This window comes from Pipra filicauda, unplaced genomic scaffold (assembly GCF_003945595.2).
Source record: "Pipra filicauda isolate LSUMZ 115617 unplaced genomic scaffold, ASM394559v2 scaffold950_size86934_pilon, whole genome shotgun sequence".
In the NCBI taxonomy this organism is placed as follows: Eukaryota; Metazoa; Chordata; class Aves; order Passeriformes; family Pipridae; genus Pipra; species Pipra filicauda.
The window spans coordinates 32,744-47,108 of NW_024105143.1; the positions used below are offsets into that span (position 1 = coordinate 32,744).

Below are 14,365 nucleotides of genomic sequence, written 5' to 3' on the forward strand. Positions count from 1 at the left end.
AAGGGAGTCCCAGATCCAGAGATTCTGCTGGGAATTGCATCCAAGGGAACTCCCACCCCCCTTGTTCGTTCCACCTGATGGAGTCGGGATCAAGCTCCTGCTCCAGGCTCTTCCCACCCAAATTCCAGCACATTTGGGGACCAAATAACCTCTCCTTCCTGTCCTATTCCTGCCAGGAATTCCCCAAGGGGCCCACACGTCCTAAGAATTCCCAAAACAACATTTCCCTTCGAAAACCTTTTATTCCATTTCTTTTTTTTCCCAGGAAAAGCCAGTCCCAGATGGTTTTTTTCCAGGGAAAACCAGTCCCTTGCCCCCTCCTTTCCCTCTTTTTTCCCTCCCACACCCTCACGTTCCTTCCCATTCCCATTTCCATCATTTTCTCCCCCCTTTCCCCAAGCCCTGCTCAAAGTCCCTTTAGTGGGACCGGGATCGGCACCGGGCGGATCCTGACCCCTTCCCCCTGGGACACAAACGGGAAGAACATTCCCTGGGAATTGCCCGTGGTGCTCAGACCCAGCCTCTCCAGGAGCTCCGCGGTCTCCACGTCGTAGAATTCCAGGCACTCCCAGTCCAGGTCCAGGAAGACGCCGAGGACGGAGCCGCTCCAGCGGAGCTTCCCGAGCCCGCGGGCTCCGGCGCTGGGGAAAAGCTCTCCCTGGGATCGGCGCAGAGCCCAGGAATCCTGGCTGGGAACGGGCCGGGCCTCGCCTCCCGCCTTTTCCCGCAGCACTCCCAGCGCCCAGTCCTGCTCCCGGCCCAGCTCCAGCTCCCAGTAGTGCTTCCCGCTTCCAAAGCCTTCCCGCCCCACGCGCACCGGGAATGGGGGAGCGGCCGCGTCGCCCTCCCCGCTCGGGAGCTCCAGGATCCGCTCCAGGGCGTCCCAGGCCACGGGAACTGCGGGACAGCAGGAGCAGAGGGAGCCATGGAATCCGGGAATCCCTGAATTCCCAAGTCCCTGAATCCCAGAATTCCCAAATCTCCAAACCCCAGAATTCCCAATTCCCTGGATCCCCGAGTGGCTGAGGTTGGAAAGGCCCCCAAAGCCCCCCCGGATCTCTCCCATCCTGGGATTTCCCAGGACACAAATCCCTTTCCCTCTTCCCATCCATCCTCTCGGGAATTGCATCCCGATCCCATCCCGGCCTTGGACACCTTCCGGGACTCCCTTTTCCCACCATTCCCACCATCCCCATCCCTTCTCCAGTCCTGCCATCCAAGGCACATTCCCATTGTTCCAGCTCACCTGAGTGGCTCCTGGCTTCCCAGAAATCTATGGAAAAACAACAGACATCGCTGCATTCCAGGGTTTTTGGTGGAATTTGATCCTCCCCGGACTGGGAAAACCCTTTGGATCTCCCAAAAATCCCAATTAACCCCCAAATCCCAGGAATTTCCACAATCCCATGTTTTTTACTCACCCAACTCTGCCTTCAGTCGACCTGCAAGGAAAAAATATTCCAGGCATTTTTGTTTGGATTTCCTATTTTTCCCCAGTTTTCCCCATTTTTTCCATTCTTTCCCCAATTTTTCCCAGTTTTCCCAATGGGAACAAATCCTGGGAGTGGAAAACAAGGATATTCCTCCCCACAAATTGATATTTCACTGCATTCATTAACTATAAATCCAGGGAAAACATGGATATTAACAGGAATTCTCATCCTGTTGTGTCTGAAGATGACCCAGAGGCACTGTCATGCAAATTTATGCAAATTTATGCAAATCCATTCCCTTACCCAAGCGTTTCTTGAAGTGGATCTTGGCTGGAAAAAAAAAAAGGGCAGAAATTGAGGGAGGGGAAAATTCCAGGGGGAAAAAAAGGAAAATATCCATGGGAAAAACATTGGAATTACGCCAGTTATTCCTTCTGGGAATTCTGTTAAATTCCAGGATTAAGGGAATTGCAGGTTTTTCCTAAAAAGGTGGAAAAGGGGAAGGAGGAGAAAAAGTTTTGATCCCTTAAAAGTCCCGGTGGAATTTGGTGGAAGATTTGGGCTGGGATCCCGGGATTTTGGGGGTCTTTTCCAGCCTAAGTGATCCCATGAAATCCCAAGGAAGAGGAAAAAGCTGTGACTGGATCATCCCTGGGGGTTAATTAATCACTTTTAATTAAGATGAACTTGATTAAACCGAGGGTGGTTTTCCCAGGGAATGTTTTGTGGGAATGGGATTTACCTGCTCGTTTCTTGGCTTTCTCTCCGTCTGGAGATTCCAGATGTGGAATTGAGGGAATAATTGGGAATTACGTTAATATTTAATGATAGATATCGTTAATATTTGTTAATATTTATTATTAATGTTGTTCTGTAGGTGCCTCTCCCAGAGTTAGAGGGAAGGGGAAAGGGGGGGGAAGGGAAGGGAAGGGAAGGGAAGGGAAGGGAAGGGAAGGGAAGGGAAAAGGGAAAAGGGAAAAGGGAAAAGGGAAAAGGGAAAAGGGAAAAGGGAAAAGGGAAAAGGGAAAAGGGAATCTCTTACCCAACAGCGACTTCACCTTCTTTTTTTCTGGAAAAGAAAGGACACGGAATTTTGGCTCTCAAAATTCCCAATTTGGGAACTTTTCTAATATTTGACATTGGACGTTTCTCATTTTCTGAGGGATTTTTTACCTTCTTCCCTTTCCAGCTTCACTTTCACTGAAAAACAAGGGAAATTCATCCAAAATAGCCATAATAAATACAAATAATATAATTAATATAAATAATTCACCTTAATTCCTCATCACTCACCTGCACTGGCATTTTTCCTGTGGCTCCCTGGTTAAAAAAAATGGGAAAAAAGCCCTTTTATTCCATGGTTTTTTGCACAGAAAAGAGCTCCGAGTCATCATCGGGGATTTAATCCCATCAGGAACACCCTCAGGTTGATTTCCCAAGGAATTCCAGGACACAGAGTCAGAATTCCCCACCTTTTTTGGGCTCCAATTCCAGAATTTGGTCACTCCATTAATTTTTTAACTTGATTTTTTTTTTTTTTTTTTTTTTTTACCCACATTCCTCTCAGGAATTATTTTTATTCCAGGGGATTTTTCCCCCGGGATTTTCCCAACACTTACTCCTCAGGAGGCAAAACAGAGTGGAAACCAGGAGGAGGCTGAGGCCCAAAAGCACCAGGAAACCACTCAGCCAGGAGGAGATGGAAGGGAGGAAAATATCTGGGAAAAGGAGCGACACTCCATTAATTATTTTATATTAATGATTTTCAAAGTCTATTAATAATTAGAGAGTTTTATTTTGGACTCGAGGATTGCATATTAATTATTAACTATTAAGTATAAATTAAATTATTCGATATCAGGGTTAAATTAAGGATTAAATATTCCACTGCCCATTTAAGGAGCAAATATTGTGCCGGGGGGATCCGGGGGTTTCTCCCCCACGGATCCCGGGAACGGAGCCGATCCCGGCGCGGTTCCGGGCCCACCCGCGATGCGGATCCGGGACTCCCTGCTGACGTTGAGCCGGGGGTTGACGATCCTGCAGGAGACCTCCAGGTCGGAGCCGGGCGGGAGGGTCACGGAAGCGTCGACGCGGAACAGCCCCGACGGCTCCGGCGTCGTCCTGGGGCTGGGAAATCCCTCCCGCGCCTGCCCTTGGCCGTCCAGCCAAAGAATTTGGGGATCCGGGAACCAGCCGGAGGCTCGGCAGGAGAGGCCCAGGCCCCTTCTCCGGGACCTCACGACAATGGTGGGAACGTCGCCGACGGCTGCGGAAAAACGGGAGCGTTTCCGTTCCAAACAGCGGGAAATTGGGGCTTGGGGGATTGGTTTTCCTTGGAAAGGGGTTTGAAGGGTTTGAAGGTGTTGGAAGGTTTTTCCCCTGGATTTAACGAGGGAGGGGAGGGAATTAAAGGGGAAGGAGTGGAAGGGATTCCAAGGGAATGAGGGATTCCAGGGACAATTTGGGAGAGGGAGGGGGAGGTTGGTTTAGGAGGAAGTCGGGAGTGGGATTTGCCAGGATTTGGGAAAATGTGGGAATTATAAGTACTATATTATATATTTATACATTATATAGTTATAAAGTGTGTATTGCACACTATGTATTTATATATTATATATTATATACCCATGACATCATATTTATAGAAAATAAATATACAACACAAAAATATCAAATACAAAAAATAAAATATATAAAAACCATAGAACATAAAAATATAAAATATAAAAATTTATTTCAAATACATAAAAATGCACCAGAATAAAATAACCATAAAAATTTTGCCCCGTTTTTTTTTTTTTTTTAAAAAAGGAATAAAAGGATCCCAGAATTCCCACCTGCCACTTCCAGCTCCACCGACACCTCCCGGGACACGTCCTGGACCGACACGTGGCAGGTGTAGGACCCTTGGTCGGAGATCCCGACGTTCCTCAAGCCCAGGGACACATTCCCGGCCCAGAATTCCCTGGGGAAAAACCCCACCCGGCCCCGGAACCTCCCGTCCCACTCCTCCTCTCGGCTCTTCCCGTCGAAACTGCCCACGGGGATCCTTCGGGAACCGTCGTGGAATTCCCAGCGGACGGAGAAAAGCTCGGGAAGGGGCTCCTGGCTCACCCGGCAGGGCAGGACAACCCGCTCCCCGAGGATCCCCACGACGGGAACGCCGGGAGAGCTCCCAGCCCGACCTGTTCCGGGACAAACGGGGGGGGTTCCCGGTCATCCAACGGAACCACGGCGGGGAGAGGAATCCGGGGAACTGGGAAAACGACACGGGACGCTCGCGGGGTCTGAGACTCCGGGATTTATCCGGCGCTGTTTCGAACCTTGGCTCGATTGGGTTGGAAAAATCACGGAAAAATGGGGGGAAAACCGATTCCCTGGGGAGCCTCTTCCAGCCCCCATCACCCTCTGGATAAAGAAGCTTTGCCAAGGTTTTTGAAGGAATTTCAGCAGAAATCGGGTGTTTTACGGAAATACATCCCAAATGTATCCCAAATGTATCCCAAATGTATCCCAAATGGAATTGTCCTCACCTGTGGCCAGGTGGGATCCGTGTTGGAATGTCAGGACTGGGAGCAACGTCAACCACCAGACCCGGGAATCCATCGATGTCCCGGAATCTCCCGGAATTCCTTCGGCCCCTGCACACCTCCCACGGAAAAGAACGAGAGAATCGAGGGATGAAATAACAGGGAAAAATATCCAGGAATTTATGGATGGAGGGATTGGGGTTCTCAAGGAAAAGAAGGTCCCGGGTGTTTCATTTTATTCCATTTATTCCACTTAAAAAATCAATTTACTCCAGTTAAAAAATATCAATTTACTCCCAATAAAAAATCAACTTATTCCATATCAATCAATTTCTAGAAGTGAATGCATGGATTTTTCCGACCAGGAATTTCTTACCGGAGCAGGAAGGACCAGAAGGTTCCTCTGGAGTCGGGTTGGGAAGAACTTTGTCCCCAGATTTTATATTTTTATGGCCCCTGAAAGTCCTGATTTGCATTTTCCAAAAGGGTTGGACCTTGAAAAAGGGAAGTGGGAATTCTACAATAGATTAGGGTTATATTTTATATATTACAATACATTGTATACTATGTATTGTATTGTATTAGAGTATATATTGCATTAGAGTACATATTAAACTATAAATTATGTATAATATCTAATACAATCATATATTAAATATATCCCATTGTATTATTTTATTAGCTATTATCATAAATATAATAATAAAATAATATATTAAATATATTAGGGTTATCTTTTATCTATACATTATATATTATGTTATGTATTGTGCTAGAGTATATATTATACTATAAATTATATATAATATCGAATATAATCAGATATTCACTATACATTATTTATCATTAGTATTTATTACAATAATAAATAATTGCATTTTGCAACACGCCCCAAAATCCCTCCCCCGGCACAATCCCAGAGGAATCATTCCCTCCGGAATGATTTCTGCCCAAAACTCCGGGATTTCTCCCGGAACCCCCGGGATTTTGCCCAAAACTCCGGGATTTCAGCCCAAAGTGCCTCCGGCGGCCGCCCCCTGCAGGAGCCCGGATAGCTCAGTCGGTAGAGCATCAGACTTTTAATCTGAGGGTCCAGGGTTCAAGTCCCTGTTCGGGCGGTTCCCCCTTTTCCCGCTCCCGGCGCATCCCGGGGGTCTCACCCCTGTTTTCCCCCCTCCTCTCCCGGGGGGAAAAACCGCGGGGTCTCTTTTTCGTGGCGGAGGGAGCGGCGCGGAGGGCTCTGGGGCGGGCGGAGGGGGCGGCGCGAGGCGGTCCCATGGTGTAATGGTGAGCACTCTGGACTCTGAATCCAGCGATCCGAGTTCGAATCTCGGTGGGACCTCGCCCTCCTTTTGAGTCCCCCCCTTCCCTGTACGGGCGGGGGGGTCGCGACTCGTTTGTGCCCCCCCCACCCCGTGTCCCATCGTAGGGGCGGGGGGAAAGAGGGGGGGGCCTGGCTCGTTGTGGCGTTTGGGAAGCGCAGGGGACACTCGCCTGGGGACTCCGTGCCCGAGTGTGTCACGCGCGTGGCTGTGGCGGCACCGCTGCTCCTCCCCCTTTTGGGATCGGGGTGTGACGCCTCAAAAGGGACCTCGTGTGACCCTACTCTGGGGTCTGTGTGTGACGTCCCGCGTGTGACGCCCCCCGGGGGACCTCGTGTGACCCCACAGATGCTTCGGGGACTGAGTGTGACATCCCACGTGTGACTGTCCGACCCCCTCGGCAGAGAGACCCGAGTGGCCAGGACGGACAGACTGAGGGACAGACAGACAGAGGGACATTGGGGGGACAGAAGTTGGACAGAGGGACAGGAGGGAGACGGAGGGACAGGAGGGGGACAGGAGCCAGACCGAGGGACAGGAGGGGGCAAAGAGGACCGAGGCCGGACAGAGGGACAAGAAGGGGACAGGAGGGGGACGGAGGGGGCAGAGGGACAGCTGTGGGGACAGACAGAGGGACAGAGGGACAGAGCCCCCGGGGCCGCAGGCAGCGGAGCCACACCCCGGGACCGGGAACGCGAAACCTGGAAGAGAGAGAAGTAAAAACAAACAAGCCCAGGCACAAAAGAGGAAGGAGGGAGCGCAAACCAAAGCAAATAAATCCCGAGGAGCAACGAACTCCCGGCCCCGCCGGGGCCAAAGGTGCGCCCGGCCCGGCCCCGCGGACCTTTGGCCACCGCCGGCCACCCCTCAGTGGCCATGGCGGTGCTGCTGGGGCTGCTCCCGGCCGCGCTGGCCGGGCTGGCCCTGCTCGCCGCGCTGCTCGCCCCGCCGTTCCTCTGGGACGACCTGGTGGCCTTTGTCACCATGGCCAGGTGGGCGCTGCGCTGCCGCCGCCGCTTCGCCCGCAGCCCCCCCGAGACCCTCCTGGACGTGTTCCTGCTCCACGCGCGGAGGCGGCCGCGGCAGCCGCTGCTCCTCTTCCAGGACGAGCTTTACACCTACGAGGACGTGGATCTCAGGAGCAACCGGGCGGCCCGGGCGCTGCAGCGGCGCCTGGGGCTCAGCCCCGGCGCCACGGTGGCCGTGTTCCTGCCCAACTCGCCCACCTACCTGTGGACGTGGCTGGCGCTGGCCAAGCTGGGCTGTGCCATGGCTTGTGTGAACACCAACGCGCGGGGACGGGCGCTGCGGCACGCGCTGGAGGCCGCCGGGGCCACCCAGGTGCTCGCCAGCCCCGGTGAGAGGGGATGGAGGGGACGTTCGGGGGGCTACAGGGACACGGGGGGATGTGGCCACCAAGGTTACCCTGGTCCTCGCCAGCCCTGATCTCAGCCAGCCTCGCCAGCCCCAGTGTCCACACGTGTGTCAGGGTCTGTACCTGTGTCCACACGTGTGTCAGGTCTGTATGTGTGTCCACACGTGTGTCAGAGTCTGTATGTGTGTCCACACGTGTGTCAGGTCTGTATGTGTGTCCACACGTGTGTCAGGTCTGTATGTGTGTCCACACGTGTGTCAGGGTCTGTACCTGTGTCCACACGTGTGTCAGGTCTGTATGTGTGTCCACACGTGTGTCAGGTCTGTGTGTGTGTCCACACATGTGTCAGAGTCTGTATGTGTGTCCACACGTGTGTCAGGTCTGTGTGTGTGTCCACACGTGTGTCAGGTCTGTACCTGTGTCCACACGTGTGTCAGGTCTGTACCTGTGTCCACACGTGTGTCAGGGTCTGTACCTGTGTCCACACGTGTGTCAGGTCTGTATGTGTGTCCACACGTGTGTCAGGTCTGTACCTGTGTCCACACGTGTGTCAGGTCTGTACCTGTGTCCACACGTGTGTCAGGGTCTGTACCTGTGTCCACACGTGTGTCAGGTCTGTGTGTGTGTCCACACGTGTGTCAGGGTCTGTACACGTGTCTGTGTGTCTGTGCACGGGTTTGTGCGTGTGCCCACTCTGGGATCCCTCAGGTGCCCATTTGGGGTCCCTCATGTCCCCCCCCCGTCCCTCCTGTCCCCCCAGACCCTGTCCCCCGTGCCCCCAGTGCCCCGCCGTGACCCGCCGTGTCCCCCCCGTGTCCCTCAGAGCTCCGGGTGGCCGTGGAGGAGGTTCTCCCGGACCTGCAGCGCTCCGGGATCCACGTGTTCTACCTGAGCCCCTCGTCGCCCACCCCGGGGGTCCCGGCCCTGCTCCCCGACATCGAGGCAGCCCCTGCAGACCCTCTGCCCGCCCAGCACCGCGCTGGCATCACCGCCACCTCCAAGGCCATGTACATCTACACCTCCGGCACCACCGGTGAGAGGGAGCCGGGAACCGCCGGGATCCACAGCTGGAGACACGGGGGAAGAGGGGGGTTAGGAACGTCAGAGGGGTCTCTTGTGGGGTCTTTCTCCAGCCACGAGCGTGGTGGGTCCACCTGGGGCAGGAACAGCCCTTTGGGATGTTTGAGGTCAGTTGAGGGTGTTTGGGGTCAGTTGATGATATTTGGGGTCAGTTTGGGTTATTTGGAGTCACCCATCCCTTTTTGGGTCCCCAGGGCTCCCCAAGGCCGCGGTGGTGACGGAGCTGAAGCTGATGATGGTCGCCAGCCTGGCCTGCATGTGTGGGCTGCGCCGCGACGACGTCGTGTACACGACGCTGCCCCTCTACCACTCGGCCGGGCTGCTCGTCGGCCTCGGCGGCTGCCTCAACATCGGTGCGGGAGAGCCCGGCCCACGGGACGAGGGAGGGAGGGAGGGAGGGCTGGAGGGATGGGTGGATCAATGGATGGACAGACGGGTGGATGGACAGACGGAGGGAGGATGGATGGACGGCTGGGTGAGTGGATGAAGGGAAAAGCGAGGAGGGAAGGGGTCACCCCCCCCGGTTGTGTCCCCCCAGGAGCCACGTGTGTCCTGAGGAGCAAGTTCTCGGCCTCCCAGTTCTGGGCCGACTGTCGGCGGTACAACGTCACCGTCATCCAATACGTGGGGGAGCTCATGCGCTACCTGTGCAACACGCCCCCGGTGAGCCCCAACTGCCCCAAAACTCCATCAAAACTGCCCCAAAACTACCCAAAAACTGCCCCTAAACTACTCCCAACACCGCCCCAAAAACTGCCCAAAAACTGCTCCAAACTGCCACAAAAACTACCATAAAACTGCCCAAAAACTGCTCCAAAAATGCCCCAAAAACTATCAAAAAACTGCCCCAAAAAGCCCCAAAACTGCTGCCAAAAATTTCCCCAGAGCTGCCCCAAATGCACCCCAAACCCACCCAAGCCCCCCCCGTCCCCCCAGCGCCCTGACGACCGGGAGCACGGGGTGCGCATGGCCCTGGGCAACGGGATGAGGGCGGAGGTGTGGAAGGAATTCCTGCGGCGCTTCGGGCCCGTGTCCATCCGGGAATTCTACGGGGCCACCGAGGGCAACGCCGGCTTGATCAACTACACCGGCAAGGTCGGGGCCGTGGGCAGGGCCAACGTGTTCCTCAAGGTGAGAACGGGGGGGTTTGGGGCCAACGGGGGGGGTTGGGGTCAGCTGGGGGGGTTTGGGGTAAACTGGAGATGTTTGGGCCTTATTTAAATAGGTTTAAATAAGATTTAGGTTTAAGATTTAGACTGAAAGATTTAAATCAAAACTTAGACCTAAAGATTTAGAATTACAGGTTTAAAGATTTGGACTTCTAGACTCAAAGACTCAGACTGACTCAGGGATTTAGACTGACTCAAAGATTCAGACTTAGACATTTCCGATCCAGGCTGGTCGAACCCAAGCAGTTTTAACCCCCAGACTGTTGGGATTGCAGGGGGAGGGGAAAGGCCCGATCCCAGCAGGCCCGACCTGGCCCCCCCAGGTTTTAATCCCGGGTTTCTCTCCCTGTGCCCCCCCAGTTCTTCACACCCTTCGAGCTGATCAAGTACGACGTGGCCACGGACAAGCCCGTGCGGGACGAGCGCGGGCTCTGCATCCCCCTCGGGCCCGGTAAGAGCCGGGCCTCGCAGGGAGGCCACCAAAAACACCCCCTGGTCCTCCTCGTGGCCACCAAAACGCCCCTCAGGTGGCCTAAAGCCCCCCTCCCGACCCCGTCCCAGGCGAGACGGGGCTGCTGGTGGTGAAGATCACGCGGCACGCGCCGTTCCACGGCTACGCCGGCGACGCCCGCAAGACGGAGCAGAAGGTCCTGCGGGACGTCCTGGCCAAGGGCGACGCCTTCTTCAACAGCGGCGACCTGCTGCTCATGGACCGCCAGGGCTTCCTCTACTTCCAGGACCGCGTCGGGGACACCTTCCGGTAATTCCGGCCCGCGCGTCCCGGCCGTGGGCGCCGGCCCGAGCGCTCGGCTCACAGCGCTGCCCCCTCCTCCTCCTCCTCCTCCTCCTCCCGCCCAGGTGGAAAGGGGAGAACGTGGCCACGACGGAGGTGGAGGCCACGCTGGCCGCGGTGGGGTTCATCCAGGAGGTCAACGTCTACGGCGTGGCCGTGCCCGGTGAGTCCGGCCCGCGGCCACCCGGGCGGTCGGGGAGGACACCAGGGAGGGTGAAACGGGGCTTGGTGGCCCCGGGAGGACTCAAAGCAGCCGCAGTGGCCCCCGGTGACCCCCGGTGCTGCCCGCAGGGTGTGAGGGCCGCTGTGGCATGGCCGCCGTGCGCCTCAAGGACGGGGCCACCTTCGACGGGGACACCCTGTACGCCTTCACGCGGGACACGCTGCCCTCCTACGCCGCCCCTCGCTTCGTCAGGGTCCAGGTCAGCGGGACACGCCCGGCCCAGGCGTGGGGGGCTCCAGGGGGGCTCCAGGGGGGCTCCTGGGCTTGGAACTGGGGGGGTTTGGCCTTGGGAGGAGGGTGATCCATCAGCACCAGCGCCCGGTTCCAATCACGGCACGGTGGAACCAGGGAATGGTTGGGTTGGGGTTGGGAGGGGCCTTCAGGCTCATCCGGTTCCAAGGGGGGGTCACCCTGTGCCAAGGGAGGGAACAACCCCCACCGGCACCCGGACACGGCCCCGGGACCCCCCCTTCCCGACATCCCTCGTTCCCAGGACGCCCTGGAGATCACGGGCACCTTCAAGCAGTCCAAGAACAACCTGGTCCGGGAGGGCTTCGACCCCCAGCTGGTCCGGGATCCGCTGTTCTTCCGCGACGATTCCCGGCGATCCTACGTCCCGCTGACCCCGGACACCTTCGCCGCCATCCAGGACATGAGGCTCAGTCTGTAGTGGCCTCGGGCTAATTAACGAGGCTAATTAGGGGCTAATCAGGCACTGTGGGCGGGGCTGGGGGGTTATCCCAGCCCGGCCTGTCTGTGACGTGGAAATTAAACCCTTAATTCCCACCTTTTTTGGGTGCCATCCCAGCCCCTCCCCGCCCTCACAGGGTGGGATTCCTTCCCCATATCCCATCTAAATCTCCCCATTCTCAGCGGGAAGCCCCTCCCTGTGTCCCGTCACTCCAAAGCCTTCCCTGTCCCAACTCCTGGTGGCACCTGGAATTCCACTCACCGCCCTCACCGGGAAGACTTTCCACCTGAAATTCCTCCTGGGAACTCCTAAAAGCTCCCAGAAATTCCCATAAATCCCCAGAAACCTCCCGAAACTCGCAGAAATCCCCACAAACTCCACATGGAAAAGGTGAAATCTTTATTTCCAGCCCCCCCCCCCCCCGGTGCCCAGGACTCACCTCCCCCCGTCCCCCACCGGCTCCACCTTCGCCTCAGCCAGGGGGTCCCTGGGGCTCCTCCGGGGCTCCGGGACCCCCCCCGTGTCCCTCTGGAGCTCTGGGACCCCCCGTGTGTCCCTCTGGAGCTCCGGAATCCCCTGTGTGTCCCTCTGGAGCTCCGGGATATCCCACGTGTCCCTCCGGAGCGCTGGGATCCCCCGCGTGTCCCTCTGGAGCTCGGCCAGGCGCTGCCGGAGCCGCTGCTCCCGCCGCTTCCCCGCCTGGAGCTGCCTCTGGGCCTTGCCGAGGGCGTCGAGCGCGGTCTCTGCGCGGCGCTTCCAGAGCAGGGCGGAGCCCACCTGGTAGCTGTGCTCGCTCTGGATGTAGGAGCCGGCGCGGGGCGGCAGCCGCGCCATGAACAGCGACGGCGACGGCGGGCCGGGGGGGCCGGGGGGGCCCGCGGGCGCCGGGGGGGCCCCCTCGGGCAGGGCCGGCGCCGCCGCGGCTTCGGCGTCGCCCGTGGCCACCAGGAGGGTCTCCGGCGGCGGCGCCGGGACCCCGCCCTGGGCGGCGGCCGGGGGGGCTTTGGAGTCCGGGGGGAAGCAGGAGAGGGAGGGGGGGAACGGGGGGGCCGGCGGGGGCGGGGGGGTGTCCTGCCTGTGGGGAGAGGAGAGAGGGGGGACACGTTATCCCGGGATACGGCCCCGGGAGCGCCCGGAGAGTCCTGGGGGCGGGAGAGGTCAGGGGGAGGCCAGTGGGGAAGGTGGGGGGTCCTGGGGGTGGGAGAGGTGGGTTGGGAAGGGGGAGGGTCCCAGCTGTGTTGGGAATAAACAGGGCAGTCCCGTCACCCCCCGACCCCCCCCTCAAAGCCCCCCCCACTCACTTCCACTTCCTGGGGGTCCGCAGGGGCTTTGGGGGGTCGCTGTCGGGCGGGGGGGGCTTCGGCTTAGGGGTCCTGGGGGGCCGGGGGGGGCCTGGGGCGAACACGGTGGGCACGGCCCCCTCCTTGAGCCGGTGGTAACCACTGGGGGGGGGAGAGAAATGGGGGGTCAGGAGGGTCCCCGAGGCCTGTAGCCCCCTACCTCGGAGCAGTGGCTCTCAAAGTGCCAGGAGCAGCCTCCAGATTTACCTGTAGGCCCCCCAGACTCACCTGCAGACCCCGCCAGACTCAACTGTAGCCCCCCCATCTCACCTGCAGCCCCCCCAGACTCACCTGCAGCCCCCCCAGACTCACCTGCAGCCCCCCCAGACTCACCTGTAGCCCCCCCATCTCACCTGTAGCCCCCCCCAGACTCACCTGTACCCCACTACCTCGAAGCAGTGGCTCTCGAAGTGCTGGGAGCAGAAGTAGATGTATTTGGAGGAGGGGTCCCAGCGCCCCCCCCCCGAGGGGTCCCGGCGCCGGCTGTTCTCCAGCCACTGCACGCGGCGAGGGTCGTCCCTGCGTGGCAACCTGGGGGGCACGGGGACGTGGGGGGGACATGGGGGGGGCCACAGGTCACGGGGGGACCTCAAATTGCCCCCCCAGCCCATTTTGTGCTGAAGGGCTGAACCTCCCCCCGTCGAGCCCAGCAATGGAACGGTCCAGGTGGGGCCATTAAAGCGGACGGGGTTGAACCATCCCCAGAATGGGGGGGATTGCAAAGGAGACCCCCTTGCTGAGGGGAAGGGGGTCTCTGGGGGCTCTCTCCCCCCCCGAGGGGGTCCCTGGGGTGTCACGCACCGGTGGAAGGAGATGCCCCTGCCACGGGTGTCGCGGGTGTCGCGGGTGCAGCAGCCGGAGGCGGAGCAGTGCCGGGGCATCTGAGAGGGGGAGAGGGAGGGGACAGGGCTGAGACGCCCCCCGCCACCCATCCCATCCCCCCTGAGCCCCCCACCCACCCAGGTACCCCCCAAACCCCCGGGGTTTAACCTAGAGACCTCCCAGAGACCCCCAACTTCCCCCCAGGGACCCCTCAGACACCCCCAAGGTGCCCCCCTCAGTGACCCCCCCCGTCCCTGTCCCCAGAGACCCTCTGGGATTCCCAACCCCCCCCCAGGAGTGTCTCTTTCCCCCTGGGAGGGTCCATGGGGGTTATACAGGCACCTTATAGAGGCCCCACCCTACAGCGCCCTATAGATCCCTATAGGTACCTATAGCCCTCTCTAGTGGACCCCACAGACCCCTACAGGCACCTTACAGCCCCACAATGGACTCTATAGATCTCTGTGGGCACCTTATGGACCCTACAGACCCCCAGAGGCACCTTATAGTGCCTTCCATGGAACCTACAGCCCCCTATAGACCCCAAAACCCCCCAAATCCCCCAAAATTCTCCTCCCCCCCCC

General features: G+C 58.0%; 3 protein-coding genes and 2 non-coding genes across 5 annotated transcripts; 3 read left to right on the forward strand and 2 right to left on the reverse strand.

Moving 5' to 3' along the window:
• Positions 1-352: 352 nt before the first annotated feature.
• On the reverse strand, positions 353-6,200 carry LOC113992613 (butyrophilin subfamily 3 member A2-like). Its single transcript, XM_039391369.1, has 14 exons — positions 6,127-6,200; positions 5,343-5,460; positions 4,970-5,085; positions 4,274-4,621; positions 3,421-3,702; positions 3,053-3,151; positions 2,727-2,753; positions 2,607-2,633; positions 2,476-2,502; positions 2,176-2,244; positions 1,737-1,763; positions 1,422-1,442; positions 1,247-1,273; positions 353-897 (listed from the first exon to the last, which is right to left on the reverse strand). Exons 3-14 carry the CDS (start codon positions 5,040-5,042, stop codon positions 407-409), a joined length of 1,518 nt encoding a protein of 505 aa, XP_039247303.1. The 5' UTR covers positions 5,043-5,085; positions 5,343-5,460; positions 6,127-6,200; the 3' UTR covers positions 353-406.
• Positions 6,012-6,084, forward strand: TRNAK-UUU. Its single transcript has one exon. It is a non-coding gene; the product is annotated as a tRNA-Lys (tRNA).
• Positions 6,201-6,236: 36 nt separating the features above from the next.
• On the forward strand, positions 6,237-6,308 carry TRNAQ-CUG. The gene has a single exon. It is a non-coding gene; the product is annotated as a tRNA-Gln (tRNA).
• An 834-nt stretch (positions 6,309-7,142) lies between these two features.
• LOC113992616 (very long-chain acyl-CoA synthetase) lies at positions 7,143-11,719 on the forward strand. The gene is made up of 10 exons (XM_027730093.2): positions 7,143-7,645; positions 8,487-8,696; positions 8,938-9,096; positions 9,282-9,406; positions 9,680-9,874; positions 10,273-10,363; positions 10,474-10,672; positions 10,771-10,868; positions 10,997-11,127; positions 11,422-11,719. Exons 1-10 carry the CDS (start codon positions 7,165-7,167, stop codon positions 11,596-11,598), a joined length of 1,866 nt encoding a protein of 621 aa, XP_027585894.1. The 5' UTR covers positions 7,143-7,164; the 3' UTR covers positions 11,599-11,719.
• Positions 11,720-12,641: 922 nt separating this feature from the next.
• Positions 12,642-13,852, reverse strand: LOC113992619 (THAP domain-containing protein 7-like). The gene is made up of 3 exons (XM_039391379.1): positions 13,761-13,852; positions 13,335-13,490; positions 12,642-13,061 (listed from the first exon to the last, which is right to left on the reverse strand). Exons 1-3 carry the CDS (start codon positions 13,838-13,840, stop codon positions 12,917-12,919), a joined length of 381 nt encoding a protein of 126 aa, XP_039247313.1. The 5' UTR covers positions 13,841-13,852; the 3' UTR covers positions 12,642-12,916.
• Between the last annotated feature and the right edge of the window lie 513 nt (positions 13,853-14,365).